Here is a 22,794-nt window from a genome sequence, read left to right as displayed (position 1 = left end):
CTTATCAGGGCATTCACTAAGGGTGATGTTTGATGTGTCTTCCAACAGTTAACAGCATCACTTGTATTTTAAATATATTTATTCTGTTCAAATCAACATAGAGAGTGGAGATACCAATTTTAGTAATATTTTCACCTTGAAGGGCTTCATGCTTGGAAGTCAAGGATCATCTGTTTTAATTTTATCCAAGGCCTTAGTCCCTTACTAGCTGTATTGATTCAGGGGGAGAGATCATCCCTAAGAATTAAGTGGCTTCTGGGTGATGTTTTGCCTTTTGCATTTCTTATTACCTCTTCCATGAATTACAGCTGTCAACAGCTACACTTCAAGCTGAGCTTAAGTTGAAATCATCATCTATTATCCAGCAGATGGGTTTCATTAAACTGCAGTGGGTTTCATGCAATTAAGTAAAAAAAAAAGTGTGTTCTGTGTGCATTCAGGACAGCTATGGGTGTTTACAGGTTTGGAATGTTACTGATTTGTGGTAGAAAGGAATGTCTGAGGAAGCTGTGGAGCACCATCTTGATGTTTGATCAGTCTGAATATTTTGAAATTTTCTGCTTTCTATTCCAAGCAGTCAGATAAAAAATATCTTTCTGAGACTGTTATGACTTGAACACCAAAGCTGTTTCGATCTTCTGGCTGTTTATCATCTCAAACATCCAGTTTCTTCAAAAGAAATGAACTTCTTTTTTTCTCAAGATCTAACTAAATTTCAGCACAAATTTGACAATTTGATAGAACTAATAAATTATAGAACATACAGCCAGGTTGGATGGGGCCTGGAGCAGCCTGGTCTAGAGGGAGTTTGCCCATGGTAGGAGGTTGGAATGAGATGAGCTGTAAGGTCCTTTCCAACCCAAATCATTCTATGATTCCAGAATGATCCAAGGAAGTACAGCAGGCTCTGTTGGTGAGGCTACTGATTGTGATCGCATTTTTACCTTTTTTTTTTTTTTCTTTCTCCTCCTCACATATGAAAGACTACAGAGAAACAAGCTGGATATTCCCCAAGAAATTCTAAGGAAAATTTCAAGAGAACTTCCCATCTTACAGTGGCACAGTAGCTGCCCCTGCTTTAGCCAAGTTCTACTTATGATTATGCTTTTTGGCAATCAATAGCAATTCATTAAGACATGTGTTTTATTATTTAAGGATGTCTGTTGTGATTATTAATTTGCAGTCATGATTTCACATCTGGGCATGCTTGGTTTGCCACCCTTAGAAGATTGATGCCACACTGGGAAGTCCCTGATAACATGGTCATCACACCTTAATGTCTTTTAATTGGTTATTTATTCTAATATTCTTTCTGCCATGGTCACTGAGCTCTTCTGATGCTTTCTTTAGTTTTCTGGTTTCCTTTAACTTCTATTTTAAAAGCCGTATGATGGTAAGGAGCAGAGACATGCCAGGCTGTCATTATTCTGTCTGCAAAAACGATGAGGCATAATAGGAGAGAACGTGGGCTGTCCCCAGCTTGAGCCCATCAAAGTTATCTCTTTAGAAGGTTTATGTTTTATGAATGAGCAAACTACTGTACTTAAAAGTAGCCCATCATATACCTCAGGAATTTTCAGAAATGACAGTAGAGAAATGTTTGTGCATAATTGTCCTATTTTTTGAAGGATATACAGTAGGACTGGGTACAATAACCAGTAGATTTTATCTCATGTTATGGTATGAAAATGGGAAAAGAGATTTCTCCTGATTGCAGGCAGAGGCTTAGGGCATTAAGATTTTTTTTTTGAAAATGTATCTTCCCAAACTCTATGTCAGTATGTATTTTACATGAAGACATTATAGAGTGAGGTTCTAAAATTGCACAGTATGATATTTGCAGAGAATCTTCAAAACTTTGATATCTTCTCAACCAACTCCAAACATTTAATTTGAAGTAACCCAAACAAAAACCCCCTAAGTTTTCAAGAAACACTTGTCTATTTAAGGTAAGAATCCCACAAGCCATAAAGAAAAATACCAGCTTGAATACTTAATTTGTTGATGGATGTAGGGCAGTATGTAATAGCAATAGTAACCTCAAGGCTTGCAAGACTTTTAACACTCTCCTAATCTCCTTTTAAAAATAAATTGTAATGACCTGAAAATGCCAGGAGCAACGTAGCTTCTCACCCATTGTTGTTTAATCATGATAATATAATACCTCTTCCCTCAGTACATTCCAGGAATGTATAATGTTTGCCCACAATTTCAGAGACATGTTCAGTCAACTACATATTCTTTATTGTCAGATTTTTTAAATCAGTAAGTCTGGCATTGTCAGTTTTATCAATTACAGTGATGCAGAAAAGCCTGCATTTCAGAAGCCTTCATTTTTAATGAATATAAGGATTTTATTTTCAAGTCTCATCTTATAGAATTATCCATTGGATTTTTGAGAGAAAAGACAGTCATATAATCCTAATGCAATCAGAAGTCTGAAAATATGTTGGATTTCACAGATTGACAGCATCTTTTAAAATTTGACATGGTGAAAAGAGATGGTTTTAAAGGCAGCTCTGACCTACAGTATTTGAAACTGCAGTCAGTTTCAGCAGACATGATTTTCAAGGCTTGGTTTAACCAGAAGAGCCTTCAAGAGTTGCTGTTAACTGAATGACTAAATATTTTTGCCTTCTCCTTGCCACCTTTGGTGTAACTTTATTGGTAGGTGGGGCAATATTTTTTTCAAGTTACTGTTTGAAATGACAGGATTTATCAGTTTATCTCTGCAATCCAATGAGCCTTTATAACCAGCTGCAATAGCAGGTTGGAGGAACTGGTTCGTGTTACTTTATGTTAAAATCTTTTCCCAGAAAATTAACGGTGAACATCACAGAAGAGATTTTTTGGATAAGCCTGGATTCAGTAAAGCTGTGAAGAACCTAAAGCAGAAAAGAACCATTATCCCATCAAGATACCTGATTGCTTTCTGTAATTGTCAAGTTTGTAATTTACAAGTTTTTAACTTGAACTGTCTAAAGGAGTTCATGATTTTGAGAGGGCTTTCCCTCCCTAAGTTCCTCTATATATATTAAATTTGATGTAACAAAATGTAACCCAGCTTCATAGTAAGAGTGTTAAGGCTTTTTCCTGTTTGTTTGGTTGTTGCTGTTTAAATATTTTAGAGACTTTCTCTATTTTTTATGGACTCATTACCATTTATTTCCATTTTTACTATGATTAAACTTCCCAGCAAGTTACTCAATTTTTTTGTTTGTTTGTTTTTCTTTTTTTCCCGCAAAGGATGAAAATGATGAGTGATGACATATCATATATTTCCTGTGAGCAGAAACGTGGCCAGCTAGTGTATTACCTTACCTAATGTGGTTGGATTTCAGAGCAAGGCAGGATAATAAATCCTTCTGTTTATCAGTTTTCAACCACGGATAGGCATGAAAAATAAGCAATTATAGATAGATACCTATGATGAGGTTTCAGCAGTGGATTATGAAGATTGATTTTGGTGATAGGGAATGAATTTCAGTGCTGCAGCTTTTGTCAGTAATATTAAGTTAAAAGGAAGTAATTCCAACTGGAGGGAATATCAGAGAGAAAAAAAGCAGACTTCAGGATGAGCTGCCCTAAGAAGGATTTTTGATGATACACGAATTGACTCTAATAGGGAATTAAGCAGCTAAAGAAGGAAAAACCTCTGGACTAGAGTTTATAATTTTAGTTTTAGTTTTCAGTATAAATTGAAAAGAGAGCTGTAGAGGGGGCTTAGATTTGATACTGTGAAGGGTAAATAAGTGGTGTTTGCAAATAAGTGGGGAAAACAGTGCTTACAGAAGCTGTTTTCATTAGTTTCCACACTGAAGAATAATAAGAGGAAAGATACTTTGATTTACCCTTTTGAATATGAAGTATTATTTTCTCTATGACTTCTAAAAAGACTCCTTTTTGACATAAGATGTTCCAGTGTTATGTTTCTGTCATGTTTGTGATCAGCAAGGGCCATTTTGTGCTTTATCTCCTCTTGCTCAGTATCTGTGAGAAAGCAATTTAAATTTTTCTGTTGTCTGAAGCTGGGAAGAAAATATGTCAAATGCAAAATCAGTATGTGTGCCAACAATCTAATTAGCAGAACCATCCTTTGAGTAGGATTTCTTTTGAATGGATGACATTGTGTAAGATGTCTATGGTGTGCCTGGCTTGAAAGTCAAACATCTAGCATTTAATACTGGGACAGTTGTAATTCGTATTGTGTTGCACAATAGTTTGAAAATTCTTTTTGGGAAAATGAAGCCTGGGTCAGATTCCTGACTTAGGATCTCAGTAGTGGTTGACTTGCACTGCTGGATGTAGTGGCAGGTCTCTCTGCTGGTTGTCAGGGCCTGGTATTGGGAACAGATAATTTCAGTAGAACCTCTCTATGTGTTGGTAGGACTTAACCCAAATCCACAGAGGATTATCAATTTTAAGCTGTTTCTGCTAAGATTTGAGTGGAATTGTAACATTTTATTTTCTTCCATAATGTAGCAATATTACTGCACATATACTACTAATAAATTACTATTAATAATAATTTATGAATGCAGATTCCTGATAATGTACTGTTGCTATTAATATACTGATGTACATATATAATTAATGTATCTGTAAGGTACATATGGGGCATGTTTTGATGAACAGAGGCATTGAGACACCTGAACTATAGAGAGGTGTATATTTCTAAAATTTCTATCCATCCACTGTCTTAAAGCACAAAAAAAAAATCATAAATAAGGGGGAAAATTAATTTTATGTACCTTATTCAAAGTGAGTTGAAAATCTGGTTTAAGTTCTGCTCTGCAGGCAAGCAGTGTCAGTTACAAAACACAAGAGACTTCCTTTTGTGTGTGTTGTGGTAATGGCAATAAAGCAAAAACTTGGAAATACTTGCTGTGCTAATTAGAATGTGGAGTTGTGCTTGAAAACACCACGTTCACAAACATGTACTTTGAAATCCTGAATGCATTGTCTTGCTAGACACCCACATATTACACAGACATTATTGTTGCTGTCAGTCTCTTCATCACACTGTTGTCCTCTGGCAAGTCCTTATCCAGTCATGCTTCGCTGGACACCCTGATGTTGTTTCCACAAGTTGTCAGGTCACATTTGCAGGTCTCTGCAGGGAAGCCCAGTCCTGTTTGATGTTTCTGCTGTAGTTTTTACTTTGATGTATGGTATGCAGTCAAGGAAGGGGAAACTTACTTGCAGTCATTTTCCTCCGGACTGCCTTTATCTGGAAAGTCATGATGATTTATTCAGCATTTTTTCTTATGAATCAGATTGTCTGGGGCTGATGGAAGAGGATAATATACCAATAAGATCTGTAGAGTCATATGCTGTGGAAATGGATGCTGGTCAAGAGAGGCACTTAAATCCTGTGTCTTCCATTACCTGCACTGCAGTTCCTGCTGGCTGTCCTAACAAAATTCTTAACATTATTCACATGTTTCAGAAGTTACCTACATATTGCTAAAAGCTTTGGTCTTGCCAAGACACTAAAGTCTCTTAAATGTTAAAATATAAGTACCTGGAGGAATGTTCCCAAGTCTTTTGAGTTTTTGAGCAATAAAGTTTGCTAGGGCATGTGAGGATTAAGTTTGGTCCTTCTGCACTTTTGCAGAGTTTTCTTACAACTTATTCTCAGTTGCAACTATGTTCTCAGTGTCAGCATATTAATTTTCAATGAATTGGCTAAATGATGACAGTGGGATTTGTAACGAGATTCATTATTACTACTTCAATAAAAATGAATTATTCTTAAACTGGGACTTGATTTTGACAGAGGAAAGCATAATACATGTGTGTTAGGAAGTCTAGCAGGACCTGAATCAGAATGAGTTCAGGGGCTGATTATGAGAGTGATTTCCAGGCTTCAGAGAGACAAACATCAGTAACCTTTCTACTCTTAGCAGGGTTACCAAGGTAGCATTCAAATCCTCAATAGGTCTTGCTATTATAGGGGCAGATTCAAAGGTTCTTAACTCAGCTTCTAATTTAGTGCTGCTACTTTAAGCCCACAGTATGCCCAGGCAAACTAGGCCAATAGTGGGTATTTACAAACTTGGGGCAGCTTCCACCAGAGCTGTTCTTTGGAGAAGGGACAAGCAACAGGCATTAACTTCTCACTTTTGCAACTACTCTGATTGGACACCTTTTAATTGAAATTTCAGGCGTGTTCAAACAGTCACTGAATTTGGCACTTCTCATTTAGAACTTACCTTGGTGTGGGCTGCTGTGGTGTATTTTAACCTTGGATCCATGTCCAGCACATTCCCCCCTCTGCATTTTCTTCAGGTGTCTTGGACTGGCTGACCTGGAACTTTTGGGACACATGTTTTGACATGAGCACAAGATTATTTAAAACACATCTGGTACTATTTAGTATAGTAGTGGCAAGTAATACACATGCTGCTGCTTTTGACATATTTGGGGGTTTCTAAAGGTTTTTTTCAGCTACAGAAAGGAGAAGGCAAAGCAGTGACTTTCAGAGTCTGAATGCTGAAGGGAATTATAGCTGGGTGACTACAAGGGAAGTGCAACAGCAGGGTGGGCAACTGTGCTCTCACCCTGAGGTGTCTCAGCTGTGTTTTGTGGTGGGGCAGTTTGAGTTTGTCTTTGGAAACTTTGGTTTCACAGGCACTGTTTTAAAGAACATTTGTCTACAGAATCTACAGAAGCTGAATTGAGCATCCTTACACTGGGCCTCCCAACACTTCTGTCTGCAGAGGTGCAGTAATACATAACACACTGGTGGTCTCACAGTCAGGAAGGCTTTGAGAAACTTGGATGCACATGGTAACTGGGAATTTTGCCATGAAAATGTCAGAAAACATGTTGCATGTATCCTTGTTCTGCAGTGGTGCAAGGCATGTTTAATGGGCAAACCCAATACAGGTTCTTCTTCAGGTAACTAGTAAGTTCTGTAATTTACTGTTTGATAAATTAAATCTTGGGTTTTGTTATAGGCACTTTTTTTTTTTAATGTGCTACTGTAAACTGACATAACTGACATTATACTCCCTGGAATGTTAGGTTCTGGGTACAGGGTATAATTACAGAGAAATTGTATCAAGTTACTGTCAATACACTTTTTTTTACGTTTTAAAGAAACAAAAAAAAAGGCCATGTGCTCACTCACAGGCTTAAAATACAGATGAATTAATACAATTTCACAAGGTGAACTCAAGAGAGCCTCAGTGATTATCCTGGGTGACTGCTGATTTTTTCTGGGTAAAAATAGAATGTACTCACAGGTCGTGATGGATTAAGTCTTGGGAATCTAAACTAAGAAACTTATATTTGACTTTGCCAGTTACAACACCAAGGAGTTTTCTTTACAACAGTCCATGAGTTGGTTGCTCACAGATGGCAGATTCTGATATGCTGTGCTAAACTTGCCATGTGCCAGCAGACAGCAACTTCTGAGTGTGGAAAGGTGAAGCTGCAAGAGCTGGTGCTTCTGTGGGAGTGAAGGGATAACATCTGTAAATGCACACCTCACACAAGGGAACAGATTTTAGTTGGAATATGAATGTTTTTGTAGAGGGATGTCACTCTGCAGTAGAGAGGGAGAATGAGTGCAGCCTAAGCGAACTTCCTGTGAGAACAGGCTTGCTTAGTGACATATCACTGTCTGCAAGATTAGGTATTTTGGCAGCACTTTCTACTACAATATATACTTAAATACTAAGGTCTTTGTATTTTTAATTAGATTTAAATTAAAACTGGTAGTTTTAGATGTTCCTTTTTGCACGTTGTTTCAGTTCCTGTAGAGCTGTTTTGAAAATAAATGCTTGTCCATATGTTTTCATGTATATATAAATAATAAATCAACACTGAAATCAAGCATTAACACCATCAGCTTTAAAAATTCTAACTTTACATCCATTATTAAGCTTGTGGGTAAGTCATGTTGTAAGTGTAGATGGCTGTTTTTACCTGGGCCACCTTCCAGGCTGGAGCACAGTGCAGTGCCAGTGCAGTTGTGCAGCCTTTTCTGAAGCCAGAGGCATTGAATATGGACTGCAGGAACACTCAGCTTGGCTTCTGTAGCAGAACTGTTTACAAGGTCAGTGCCAGTCTGCTGGAAGCCAAAGTGGCCCACAGACCCAAGTTTTATTCATACTGTGCTCCCTGATATTACTGATAATTCTCAGTTAAAAAAAACCCAAACCCTTCGTTCTATCACTCCTCAAGTGTCCTTTCTGCCGCCTTTTCAGCAATACCTGGCTGATATTTATTACTTGTTATAAGCTCTGCTATTTCATGGGTTAATTTAATAATGTAAAAGTATAGGAAATACTTTTTCCTCAATTTTTAAGGATCTTATGCTGTTGATTTTTAGAAAATTTGATAGTTCCATTTTGTGGTGGTCTGTTCGTATGGATTTTGATTGTATGTATTTAATAATATTTAAACTTAAATAGGAGTGAAAGCTGTATTAGGATTTCAGTGGGCTTTATAGAAGGGCAAATCACTAGTTAGATAGATTAGAATTTTTTGCCATCAAGTATTTAGTTTTCAAAATTTAGAGTTTCTGTAACTTTGCATAAACAAAACATTTGATGCTTTTTTTTCCTTCTTCAGGAATAAAAGAAAACACTTTTAGAAACCAGGTATTTAAAGTTTGAAAATTTAAGAATGTGTGATTTTTCCTAAGAAGAGATCTCAGAAGAATGTGATATGGATGGCCCCAGTCTTGCAGTTCAGCAGTGCTTGTGCTGGTTATTTCTTCCTCACATTGTGTCTTCATTCCAGAAGAATTTGACTCCAGGTTTTTCTGGATTACATGCCAGCAGTATTGCAGGAAGTGCACACTCAGGTTGTGATAAGTCTCTGTTACTCTCAGTTCTATGAAGTAGCTGTCTAATAATTTCTTCCTTATCCTGTGGCCTTTAGGGAAGGATTGGTACTTGGTGCACGTGTCCCTTACTGTGACAGATGTGAATGACAACGTCCCTGAATGGGCCATGGAGCCCTTCCCCTTCCTGGCTGTGGTTTCCCCTGAGGCTGCAGGAGGTACTGAAGTGTACAAGCTGCTTGCTGTGGATGCAGATGAAGGGATCCATGGAACTGTAGAATATTTTCTCTTGGAAGGTAAATTTTAACCCTCCCATTCCCTAAGTATTATGCCTCACTATTGTGAGCTTTATTTTCCTTTCCTCCTGCAAAAGGTTCATAAACCTTCAGCTTTCTGTGTGAGAAAAATCAACTTTTATTGATGTATGGACAGATTTCTTTTCCAAGTTGAGTTCCTGCCAATATATATCCTTGGGGATGGGGACTGGAGCAGTCAGTAATCCCAAGGCTTTGGCAAGGGGGTGGCAATGGGGGCTGTATTTATGAGACAGTCTGTGGAGGAGTAGATTGTTGGGTGGAGAGGAGGGTTAATGTTCCTGTCCCCTGTGGGAGTAGTGCTTTTGGTTCATTTGTAACAAACTTTTAAAGGTCTGGGTTGTGCAAAGATTGTATAAACTCAGTGCTAATACATTCTGTGTCTGGGGAGCAACAATACCAGTGGAGTATTTTCTGGTAAGGAATACTTGGGGTCAAGCAACAGCAAAGTTTTGGAGGATAAAAGAAAGATGAAGAGAGACTATTCAGAAGAGCCTGGAGTGACAGGACAAGGGGGCATGGCTTTAAACTGACAGAGAGTAGGTTTAGGTGGGATATTAGGAAGAAATTCTTCCCTGTGAGGATGGGGAGACCCTGGCACAGGGTGCCCAGAGCAGCTGTGCTCCTTGGATCCCTGGCAGTGCCCAAGGCCTGGTTGGACATTGGGGTTTGGAGCAAGCTGGTCTCGTAGGAGGTGTCCCTGCCCATGGCAGGGGGTGGAATGATATGAACTTTAGGGTCCCTTCCAATCCAAACCATTTTATAATTCAATGAAAAAGAAGAGTGATAATTATCCAGAGAGTGAAATGGAATTTTGAAGTGCAATCATGAATAATGAATGTAATGACTGATTTCTGAGTTCTAAACAAACCTTTGAACCTTAGTGTACATGCTAATCCTAAGCCAGAGCCAACTTGGGAATTGACACTGTATTCTCCTAATTTTAATCAAGTGAAAATGTTCTCGCTGATGACAATTTGTGGACATGTTCCTTTTAGGTGGTGAAGACAGGTTTGAAGTTGAGAAGGACACTGGCTGGATTAAAACAACAGGTTTGCCATTGGTGAGGGACAAGGAGTATTTGCTGACTGTACTAGCAGCAGATAAACTTGGAAGCAGAGGATCCCCAGCCTCTGTTTCTGTAATTGCTGGATTTCGACCACCACAGTTCACCAACATGTCATACTTTGTGTATGTTCCTGAGAGCACCCTGCAAGGAGAACCGTAAGTAACAGCTCAAAATAATGCAGTGAGGGTGTGGTCCTGGTTTTGTCTTCTGTCTGATCTCCCCAGAGCCTTGGTATTGTTTGTGAATCACAAATAAATACTGTGAGAAGCAATTGAGGTCTCTTAATAGAAGTGATCCAGACACAGTTTGATGATGAATTGTTTTAGTCACCCTTTTACAGGGAAAAATGATATTGAATAGTTGTGCTTTCTTACTTTTTGAAATGATATGGAAAGGATTAGATGTTGATTGTTTCTTAATTTTCAAACAAAATGCAGAATACCAATTAGCACTGTTGCATAATGAGGAAAGATACCTTGTGTGAAAGAATACATTAATTTTACATGTCAAATTTGGAGAAGTGCCTTCTCCACCAAGTGAAAATTGGAAAAACCAAAATTCTTTTTCCTGTCTTCATCACAATGACAAACTGAGATAAAATGAAGATGCCACAGGACTTGTCATTTTATTTCTCTGTCCTTTGTATAACCATGTCAATTGAAATATCACACAAAATGTTAGTAACAGAAATCCACCTGAATACTCAGTCCCTTCTTTTCTGAACTGTTTTGTTCTTACAAGTATTTTTTCTTCCACTGAAATTGAGAATACCTTTGTCCAGTTAATGTGTTCCTTCTGTGGCAGTTCATCTATTATTCATATTATAGTATCTGTGGTGTTAATGTTCAGTCTGCAGTGTTCAGTTTTACAGTGTCTAAACAACTAAGGACTTAAGATTTAAAAAAAATATTAGTAGATAACAAGGTTTTTCTTTAAAACTGCAATAAAATTAATTTGCATAGGCACAAAATAAATGGAATAAGTGCAAAAAACCTGTAATATTTAACAGGTGCCTGTTGTCTTGGGTTAATAATGTTTAGAATTTAAAAAAAATATTCATAACTTTTTAATCACTATTAGAAATAGGTTTGAACACCTTAGATGATACTAGATTAGTCAGTTGATCAAAAGACTTTGTAATATCCAAAAGGAATGAAGTATTTTGTGTGGTTATTACATCTGAAAACATTCGAATATACACAATGAATCCTTTAGAATCCTAAAGTTCTCATATTTAAATTGGACCAGATACCCAAGTATGCAGGTGTAGTGGTTTTCCTTTGCCAAACTAGAACAGAGTTGCTGTCATGCACTGGATTTCTGGGTTTAGGATTTCCTAATTAGAGCCTGATTTAAGGCTGCTGCTGAGCTGAGGAGCATTACCAAGCCTTTCCCTTCCTTTGATCTGCCTGTAACACCAATGAGCTACAGCTGCACGGGCAGGCTGAGCCGAGGAGATGCAAAGACAAAAAAGGCAAAAAAAGTTTTCAGTTGGATTGTTAAATGTGCTCCCAGCATGGTCTTGAGATTTTCAGTGCTGCAGGAGAGGAGAGGGTGGCTTGAACATGCAGCCAGGGCAGGGAGCTGGAAGGAGAGCAAAATAATTCCTGTTGGCAGGAATGCAGTCCTGCACTGGCTGAAACTGCCTGTGAGACCTCAGCACAGGAAAATGCAGGAGAAAATTAAAGTGAAATAATGACCTACAGCAGTGTTGTGCATTGGTTCAGTACTGCACCAGAGGGAAGTGAGACACAGCAGTATGGGAATGCAGAGGGAGGACAAGGAGTTTGCACAAAAGTAGTTTGTGTTTTTTTTGACTGTAATTGCCACAGGATCATGTTGGTATGTTCTCCTGGGAGGTGCAATTCTTTTTCCTAAGAAACTTGCAAGTTAAAGCAAGAGAACTTGAGAGATTAGATTTCTGGTTTAAATCCTTTAAAAATATTTAGTTTTAAATTTCTTCTTTTACTTCTTACTGTGGGTGTTTCCACTTGAAGGCTTTAAACACATTGGACTTTGGTGAAAAAAAGATAGTGCCAGATGAGCTAAAAATATGTGTCCAGTGTAAGCTGTAACACACACTGCTGTTAGGGCCCAGCTTTTATCCTTTTGCAGTTATCTATTGGAACTTTAGGATGGTATGACTGCAGCAAAATTACTGTGCTGTTATTAAAACAAATCTTTTTCATCTTGCTTTATCTTTTAGTTTCCTGCCTGAAAACCATCACTACCATAGAAGGAAATCGAAGTAGGCAAATTCAGTTGCAGCAAAAATTAAATCCTCTGTTCCTGCATATTTAATCCTTACTGTGTTCTGCTTCCAAGAATCCTGTCTTTATCTGTTTAACCCCAAGGTGATAGAACCACTGTGTAACAAACTGCATGAATTTGGTGTTTAGATACAGCTGTCACTGGCTGCATTGAGGATACCTCTGAGCAGACCTACAGGGTTGCACCATCATTTCTGATACGCATCGCTTTTGTCATATTTTTCAGAATGTTGTATTGTGTCCTTGAGTGCTCTCTTTTTATTCTTTTTTACTGCAGCTTTCTTACAGTCACTGCTGTGTCATATCAAAAGAAATCCCTGAGCTACAGTTTGCTCACTAATCCTGGGGGTCTGTTCAGTATTGATCAGACAACAGGAGAGCTCAGCCTAACTCGGCGTGTGGATTATGAGAGCGACCCCCACCAGTACCTCCTTTTGCTCAGGGCAGAGGAGAGCGAGGAGCAGCTCAGCAGTGCTGCTGAGGTAGGTGTTCCCCTCTGGCAGCCTGGGTGCATTTCCATCTTCCTTCATCCTTTTGAATTCTGTACAGGTTCACCAGCAGCTCCCATTTCCCCATGCTGCCCACTCTGCTGTCCATTTTAAAAATCTTTCTGTCTATGGGGAGATGTTGAAAAGCTGTTTAGGTACTCCTAGATTTCACTCTTACAGATGCTCTAAAGGCTGTTTCTGAGGGATCAATATGCCATCCCGTCACAGATCCCAAGCTTTATCTAGTAACACATGGAAATGGATGTTGCCAAGCCAGACATGAGGTTTTGTCTTACTCTACTTTCATCAAGTACATTTGAGATGATTCCACTCTAAAACAAAGGCAGGACAAAGAATTATTTGTTTTGTATCAAGAACACAAAGTGAACTTGTAAAACAAGGAAGTAATAAAAATTCACTGGTACTAAAAGCTGATGGTTTGTGGTATTTTAGAAAAGCGTTTGACAGCATAAATATTTCCTAATATAGTTATTATAGTTATTTGAATTCAGAGGTTCACTGAGCTAGGAAAAGTGTACTATATGAGTTTGTTCCTGCTGCAGGAAATAAGATAGAGAATTGGGGACAGAATTATTAGGATCAAGTGTGAGGACACTGAGAGACAGGAAACAGTATGCCAGTGTAACACTGGCTGTAGCACACCAGAGCCTGATAGTTTCTGTTCACCCTTGTGTACTACGAGATGAAGAATGGTAAAATATGACTCAAAAGAGGATTATGAGATGATTTGGTATGTTTAGCCTAGAGGTAGTTTAACTTGTACCTGCTTTACACTGATACAACCTCAACAGTTGAGAGAGCAGCTCTAGTCCATGCATATCTGCTATGCAAGCCTCATGGAGTACACCTCTGCCTGGTGCTCTGTCATCAGCTAACTGCATGAGGTGCAGCAGGATGAGCCACCAGAAGGGCTCCTGTACACACTCCTTACTGTTGGGAATGTAAACTATGCAACTGCAGACTCATATTTGACATGGGAATAAGAAAGCATATGTAAAGATGTTAGAGACGAAATTGTATCTCTTACTTGGTTTACCAGAACCATAGAATGTTCTGAGTTGGAAAGGACTCACGTGGATTGAGTCCAACTCCTGGCCCTGCACAGGCACCCCAACAATTCCACCCTGTGCCTGAGAGCATCGTCCAAGCACTCCTTGAGCTCTGTCAGGCTTGGGGCTGTGACCACTTTCCTGGAGATCACTTCCCCTTATATCTGATTTGTGCTGCTGTAATTGAATTCACAACTTGGTCTTGGAGATTTATACTGCTAAGATGTAATATGCTTGGCAGTAGAGTTTTTAGTGTTACAAATCACAGAAGTGTTGCAAGATAAGATAATGGAAAAAGGGTGCTTGGCAAGCAGATGGTCCATTTTCCTTTAAATTAGTAATAAGGAATAATCAATGGAGATGAAGGGTGAGTGGAAAACATTGCTGCAGGGTCAGGGACTTGGCAATTGCTAGTATCTTGGAATGTAATATTTCAATGGCACTCAGCAGAAAAAGAGCAATGTAAGAAAAATGTCTTATCCTATAGCTGCTGAAGACTTCAAGGATGTTTTTGGGAAATTCTTCCATGTGATATTTCCAGAGCAGTAAGGTCATTCCCTTGATTCACATTCCCCTCTTCTCCATTAAGGTTTTGGTTGCAATCACAGATGTGAATGATTGTGCCCCCGAATTTCATCAGTCGATTTACAGCAAAGTCGGTGTTCCTGAAACAGTTCCTATGACAACTGCACTTCTCCAAGGTTAGTGCTCCTGAAGCCATTTATTACATTCACTGTATTTTTCTCCCTTGCACTTCTTAGAATTCAGTTTAGAAAGCAAAATTACCTGTCCCAGTGTGGGTAGTTGCAGCTCTCTCTGAAGGCAAATGACACCTTGTAGATTCATGTCAGATTTATTTATTATTGCCACAGCCCAAACAATTTTGGGGGATAGGAAGGCAAAGGAAACAGATTTTCTTTGTGGAATTTTGAAGTAATAGAGCTTTGTTGAGCAGCAGGCTCATAGTAGCAGTCTTGCTATGTGAAGAAAGAGAGTGATGCTGGATCAGAAGTTATGGACACCTCAGCTCACTTTCTCTGCCTGTCTCTGAGAGTCCTGTGTGGGCTTGCTGTAGGAATTGTGCTCTCCTGCATTAAAAGCCTCTTGTACAGTTTAGCTCTTTTGTGTGAGGTTTTGTTTGGATGATTGGCAAGAAGACTTTGCTTCTTGCCAGTGAGACCAAGAACTTAAGCTTCAAGTGGTGGTGCTCTGTAAAGTGTAGCAATAAGACAAATTTGTTTTAATTAAGCAGTTGTACAAGGGCCTTATATTAGTCTTTAACCTCTACATACACTTTCTCTAAACCTTGAGGGGGAAAAGGAAATTCAACTGCAGGAAAATTGCTTTTCCCTAGAAACTGGATTTTATAACCTCCTTCTGTTCTACTTAGTGATTTATCCTGTAGTAATGGTAGTTTGTCAGTTACTGGTCTGGTAACTGTGCTTTTAGCATAGATTTTTGTAGGTTTATGAATAGGATCTGACAAACACATAATGGACATCAGTTGAATAATGTATGTAAATATTCCATCTTTAATTGCACAGTGTGTGACTTCAGTGATTTTAAGTCAACACTGTAGCTCAGGTGGACATGAGAATATACTTCTCTATGTGGGAATATATTCTTGATGATAAAGAACTCTTTAACAAAGTCAAGATCTAGCATCCTAATTCTCCCAGGGACTCCACTTCTGTTTTTTAAAATGACTTATTTTCAAGTTAGAGTTAGTTCACTAAAAAGCAGAAGGGACAGCAAAGTTTTCTGACTGATTTCAAGCACCACATGCCAAGGCAAGTCCTGCTGCAGCAGTAGTAAAGTACTTCCCATTCCAATTCACTAACTTTGATCTACACAATGTCTTTCCCTTCTAACAGTGACAGCCACTGACTGTGATTCAAAGGAGAATGCCCAGTTGCTGTATTACACTCTGAGCCAAGACTTCAGCATCACTTCTCAAGGCACTATTTTTCCAGCAACACGGTTGGACTATGAGCGCCCTAACCATCTCTATGAGTTCATCATTATGGCTGTAGATCAAGGGGAGGAGCCCAGGACTGGGACAGCCACTGTTAGGATCCATGTCTCCAATGTGAATGATGAAGCACCTGAGTTTTCCCAGACAATGTAAATAGGTGTTCTTCAGACTCTTATCTTTTACTGTTGCATTTTGTATTTTGGTTGAAAGGCTGCTCACAGGATTGGCTTTGGTTCAATCAAAGCTGAGAGACTGGACTGACAAGTGTGGGGTGATATTTTGACTTTGAAACTCTCAGTTTAAAAAAAAAAAAAAAAAAAAAAGTAGTATATAGACAGTGTATTTTATTATATTTTAATTTCTTATTATTTATTATATGTCTTCTGTGTGCTTTTGTTTTTTCCAGTGAGTACTGAAAGATATGGTGGAGTAATTTCAGATTATACACTTCAGGAACACCCTCCACCACCAAAGGAAATCAGGCAGAAAAAGCAGGCAGTTGTTGCCATCAGCCCTCATCCAGAGACATGGGGGAATTTTGCCTTTTAATTAGGCAGTTTAAACTTAGAGTCAGCAGTCTGCATCCCTGGTTTATAGCTGCCAAAGAAAAATGCTTAGATGACACAATCCTAAATGGCAACTGAATTACAAAACCCACAAGATAAATGCCATTAAGAGGAGTTCACTTAATTTCACTTAGTTCCATGCCCTACAAGCTGTATGTATCTTTTTTTTTTCTTCTAAGCACAGGACTTTTCTTCCATAGCTGGGACTCAGAAGCAGCTAAAGCACTGCCAGAAGTACTACAAACTTGCAGTGATGTTAGAGACTTACTAATGGAATTTCCAGTCAGCTTTTGCACCAGCCTTCTACTCTTAAAAGCAGAAGTTGCTCAGAACAAAACCAAGGCAAAGATTACAGTGATGCTAAGCTTGGGGTTTAGCTGAACAAAACATCAAAGTTTTCTGACAATCCTTGTTTTATGTGCAGATAACCTCTGGCTTCAAAATCTTGTGCCTTCCTTTGTTTTCTAAACATTGCTAAGGAGATATGGCTTGGAGAATTTGATCTATTTTTAATTTATTTATTTATTTTACTGTTCAGAGATATTGAGTATTTATCTGCATTTGTTCCTAATGTTTTAATCAGAAGTGAGTGATACTATGACGTAGATGCTGTAAACATCTCTAACTAATTTGAAACAGAAAACATAGTTTGAAAAAAAATCCCTGCCAGCTCTTGTACTTAAAGTTTACTGAAGAATATGATTAAAATTAATATAATTTTAAATTACCAAACCTTCACAATAAGTTTTTCTGTTCTCTATGCAAAAGCAGGGAAACAACTGCTGTGTACATGTAGATAGGCATTGGAATTGAACTAATCTCCTGGAATACAGTCTTAAGGTTTTGGTTAACTAGGCTTTGATTTTGCTTTATCTTTCCTGTTATGAAAAAAATCTTGAATCCAAAGGTAAATTTCAGACAGAACTTAGTTGAAGTTTTCCATGAAATAGAACCATTGTGAACACATGTAAATTGGGGCCTGTTGAGAGACTATTTGCAGTTAATGTTGTGCTCTGTGGCAGTCTAGTACAAATCTAGGTGATGATGTTGTCCTTCTAGCCCTTTGTTCAAACAGATTTACAGCCCAGTATAAACTCATGATTCCTTTTCATGGGCTTTCTTTCATCACAGTTGTTCTTTATCTCAGTTATGAAATGCTTAAGGCTACCATTCTGTTTCATGTTGTCAGTTTTTACTTTCTCTTTTTTAAGACATCTCTTCTGAACTCCTCTCTCCCTGTATTTCATGTAAAAAAATTATCAGAATTACTGTTCATATGCTTTTGAGATGCAGAGTTAAGACAGTGTCTTGAGGGTTGTGACTGAGCTAAACCAGAATGATTTACTTCTCTTACCTCATTGCATATAAAATTGGGAGAAGAAAAGCAGCTGTGTCTGTGGAGGTTTCATAGAAATCACATATCGTGATGACAAAAGCGAAGGAAAAGGTTTTCTGTTCATCCATTTTCTTTTCCTTTAAATTTTTTGCTATTCTCAGCATCTGGCCAGCATGTCCATAAGCACTCTAACCCAGTGGTGCATCTGTGTTATGCTGGACAAAGCCAGATGCAGTTCATTCTTACAGCTGAGCCTTGGGATATCTACTGTGGACAGGCCTGATGGATGCTTAGTCTGACACACGCTCAATCCAGTCAGATAAAATAATAAATATTTGGGACTTTGCTAAAGCAGGGGGCTTTTCTACTCCAGAGAGCATTAAGCTTAGGCTGATAATGCCTCTTAAGAGCTTACAATGTCAGTGATGTGTCTGGACTTGAGCAGAGATTTTTGTAAAACTGACATTATGCACAGATCCTCCACATCTCACTCTCATCCTAGTCCTGCTGGGGCAAGGACTGCACTGAAAGTCTTTTGAGGGCTTGTGTCAGAAAGTGCTGTAACGAGAACTGCTTTAACTTAGCAAATGTTTGCTTGGAGTCTGTGAATCAGGAAGCTCATTTTTTTAAAAATTTAAAAAAAAAAAGCCAAGTGAATTCTGCATTTAGTACAAGTCTTGTTGCACAGCTCATCTTCAAGGCTGTGGTACTGCTGGAAGTTTGGAGTGGAAATATGGGAGTAAAACCAGAAAGATGTGGATGGTTGGATAGATCATCAATGATCCTTTCACTGCTTAACAAAAAAGCATCATATCAGTGTAATTGTATTAGAAAATTACAATTTCCTGCAGTGCCCTTTGAAAAGGTGTTGTAAAGCTTAGTACTCTATATATTATATCCTGGTTAAATTAATGAATGTGCTGCTCTTTGGGTTTTTTAACAGCTACAGGAGCTTTGTTTCTGAAGATGCAGGCCCAAACACACTGATTGCCACAGTTAATGCTGTTGATCCTGATGGAGATGGTGTGACATATGATATTCTGTCTGGGAATCAGAAAGGGAACTTTGTTATTGACCCTAAGAAAGGTAATTATATATTAGCTCTTTGCTGCTAATTCTGTTGTGATGAACCTTGAATTTGGTCTTATATCAAACTGAATAGCATACATTATTTTTGAAGCTTAATTTTTAAAAGTGCAGGGAAAGAATGCATATAGTCTCTTATAATATTTTTAAATGGTATCATTTCCTAAAATCTGTGTACAATTGACCTCTCTTACCTGTTCAGTGTTTGCTTTCAGTCAGTAACTTAATAGAGGGCATTATTATTGATAACAGGTAGCTTAAGAGACAGTAACTTAATAGAGAATGTTATTACTGATAACAGGGTGACATTCCAAAATGTCAGACAAGTATCTGAATAGAATTTAATATAAGAAACTGGACGTCTGTTTTCCCACCCCGTGCTTGTGTCAATGTCCTGATTATGCTGGTGAGAGCAAACATTTGTTGGCTGAACTTATCAGAGTTGTGCTGACACAAAATAATGTGTTTGGTAGAATGAGACTGCCACTGTTTTATTTCAGTGAAGGTAAAACTATGGAATATCTGAAATAAGGAAGTATATTTTTAATTTAAGGCTAAAATCATTCACATGACCAGTGTTATTTAGCCAAGAATACTGCATGCATGAGAAAAAAAAGATGCGTGGAGAATACTTTGCACTTTAAGGCATTTGTTCTGAAATGCCAATTTTTGCATTTTTTTCAGCTTTTTTCAGCAGTCATATATTTTCAAAACATGAAAAGAAAAAAGGTTCCTACCAACCACATTGGTGTTCTCATTAGAAAAAAAAAATTAACCATGTGCACAAACACCAACATCTGAGTAGATTGACATATCCCTTTAAATTAATAGGATTTATTTGCTGTTGATTGCTTGAAAAAACAGAAGAGGATGTTTTGAGATTGAAACAGGCAAACAAATTGAAATCCCATTGAAGGATTGAAGTAACTTAATTAACTTCAGTTAAACTACTTTGTATTTTGAACTGCAATCAAAAACTGAACTTAGATTTTCCAAAGTAGAAGCATTGAATACATAGGAAGGAGTAAGCTCCTCTTAGTTATTCCTTCACTTTATTTCATAGAGTTCACTTAACATGATGATTAATTTTAGTGCAATCATGGTTTTGCAATATTAATGTTAGATTCTGAAATGTTCCCAAAAATTTGCAGGTAACTTTCAAGCATTGAATCATGACCCTGTGTTTACTATGAGCTCCTTTACTTCCTTTCTGACTTTAAAGTAGACTTGCTGGTTCCAAGAGTTAAATTTCTAGAGATGCTTTGCACCTGAAGATGAATAAAGGTTTTGAAAGTCTCTAAATGCTACAGCATTAAAAATACCTGACACTTCTGAAAATCTTTTTTTGTAAGAAACAGATTTTTTTGGTCAAAGCATCTTAACATTTGATTGATAGTATCTCTTGGGATTAGCTCCACAGGTTTAATATAGCAAATCTTGTATAGGTACATTTATACTTTTTTTGCCAATTAATTTTACAGTATTTAAAACTTAACTTAAGGAACCTTAGCATTTTTTCCAAAACAATTTTAGGCTTTTGATGCTGAATGAACCAGAAAAATTTTATACAGTGGCTTAGAGCAGTTTCTTTTCAGGAATGATGTCAGGGGAATAGTCTGTACCTTCTTGCAGTAGAAATGAGGAGGTAAAGTGGAGAAGTGTCAAAGATAAGTGCTGCAACTAAAACAATACATTTTTAAGCAAATTGAGTGACATTGATGCTGTGAAAATACTCTGTTGTGATGACAATTGTGATTATTCCTGATGAATGACGGATGTGATGGATGGTGGAGCAAAAGAATTTCAGCCCCTTTCTGCAGGATCTCAGGCACCTATGGTCCCTTTTACATTTGTAGCAACTCTCTTTCTGCAAATGTCTCTGTATCCCACCCAGCAGGGTGTGTCCTGTGGGAATTCTGAGTGGCAGAATAGAGTTTTCTCAGCCTGTGCCTCTGTAGTTCCATGCTGCTGTGACTGAGCTGCAGGAAGATAAATATGAAGTAGTTTCAGCTGAGCTGTCCATGGCAGCTGCAGATTGATGAAAGCCATTACATGCAGATCAGCTGAGTTGTGGCTGTTGGCTCAGTTTGCTCTGTAGACAAACCTGCAGACAAACTTGTTGTGATGTCTTAATTTTGTTTTAATGTGGGACTGCAGTAAAAACACTGTAGTTAAATTAAACAGTACAGCCTTATGGTTTACTGGTGAATAGGTAAGCCAGAATGCTTACTAGTGAGAAGAATAATGGGAATGGGTTAATGCAGCAAAACCCCACAACCTGTTGTTTCTACAGGGCTAGTAAGACTTCGTGCAAGCCCATTTCCTAAGCTGCAGGGGACAGAATATATCCTGAATGTCACAGCTACTGATGATAATGCCTCTGGAGGGCCCCATCCTCTCTCAAGTACTGCCCAGGTTGTTGTGAAAATTGATGATGTCAACAATAACAAACCTGTCTTTCAGAAGGTAAATAAAAACCTCTGTCATTTGTACTGGACTGTGTAAAAGTGTTTTAACCCTGTTGGCACTGCAGGTGTCCAGCAACTGATCTGGTCAACAGGTGCTCTGCTTCCCTCTGAGTCCTGTCTTCTCCTTCTTTTCTGTCCCTCCCTAAGGCTTTCAGGGTTTGTTCTGCTCTTGTGGCAGAACAGCTCCTATAAGCTGCTGTCTGTTCCCTGAACCATACCTCATCTCTGGCATTTCAGAGAGTAAGGCCAAGTGAAACACTTTTGGAGATCCCATGTGACACATATAAGCAAGAATCCACAGGGATAGCTGTCTGTGCAGTGGGCTTGTTCCAAAATCCTCCAGAATACCTCTCTAAATTACATAGGCTTCCTTTGATGATTGTGTGTTTGGAACTAATGAAAGAGAGAAGAATGAATGTTTTAGCTTAAACAGTGAAGTATGTAAAAAATAAATGCTTGAGTTTGGTTTCAGAATGTTAATTCATGTTAAAGATATTTTATCTAAAAATTTCAGGTGTGGTACTGATGGCTCAGATGTTGATGAGCAATGTTGCATATTTTGAAAAGTGAGCAACTATTCATGTCAGTCTTAGAAATTCTCAGTAACCTCTCCTTAACAAAGTTGTTTTGTGTAGAAATCCCTTTCTGATCAAAACAATTCTATGGTTTGGGCAAGTGTATGCCCTCTTTTTTATTAGACCTTTGCTAATATAGAAAAAGATTTGCATTTGGAAGGATCTTTAACTTTTTCTCCAAATATTTGCATTAGCTGGAGATGCTCAGAGGCCTCATGTGTGTTGTTTTTATAACCACAAAATAGTAAGGGAAATTTAAATTAATCATGGTACAGATAAAGCTTTAACAGCAGAGCATGGCAATGTAACTGTAGCTAAAGAATTATTTTTTTCCTCTGCTAGTATATCTTTAAATCAAATGGCAAGGGAAGTCCTTGATTTTTCTCTTTTTAAATTTTTTTTCTTTCTTTTCCTCCCTTATCTTAGTGCCAGTATTATCGGGAACATGCTTCTGTCCTGGAAAATCAGCCTTCAGGGACTGTTGTTCTGCAGGTTGAAGCCACTGATGCTGATGAAGGAGCCAATGGTATAGTGAAATATGGCTTGATGCACAGAGATGGTGTCCTACCAGCATTTAGCATTCATCCTGACACAGGTAAAGCAAATGTCAGAACTGATAATGGCATAGAGAAACCACCTCGTAACACTGTTGGAGAAAAGACTTAGATAAAATCAGACTTCATGCTTTTTCATTTAGTGTTTTGACAGCAGACTAAATATAAATTGTATTAACTGCATGAACAAGTCTTCTATGAAACTAAGTTTCATACATTTCCAGTA

General features: G+C 38.1%; 1 protein-coding gene across 1 annotated transcript in view; it reads left to right on the top strand.

The window, feature by feature from the left end:
* LOC130257805 (neural-cadherin-like) overlaps positions 1-22,794 on the top strand; it is a 61,500-nt gene that overhangs the window by 5,831 nt on the left and 32,875 nt on the right. Inside the window, exons 2-9 of the mRNA XM_056500666.1 lie at positions 8,896-9,093; positions 10,110-10,335; positions 12,728-12,932; positions 14,598-14,709; positions 15,883-16,132; positions 18,829-18,971; positions 21,265-21,437; positions 22,441-22,609. Of these exons, the coding sequence (XP_056356641.1) occupies positions 8,896-9,093; positions 10,110-10,335; positions 12,728-12,932; positions 14,598-14,709; positions 15,883-16,132; positions 18,829-18,971; positions 21,265-21,437; positions 22,441-22,609 (1,476 nt within the window). The remainder of the gene's footprint in view (positions 1-8,895; positions 9,094-10,109; positions 10,336-12,727; positions 12,933-14,597; positions 14,710-15,882; positions 16,133-18,828; positions 18,972-21,264; positions 21,438-22,440; positions 22,610-22,794) is intronic.

The sequence above is a fragment of the Oenanthe melanoleuca genome, chromosome 11 (assembly GCF_029582105.1).
Source record: "Oenanthe melanoleuca isolate GR-GAL-2019-014 chromosome 11, OMel1.0, whole genome shotgun sequence".
NCBI lineage: Eukaryota > Metazoa > Chordata > Aves > Passeriformes > Muscicapidae > Oenanthe > Oenanthe melanoleuca.
This window is presented reverse-complemented; position numbering and strand designations above follow the sequence as displayed.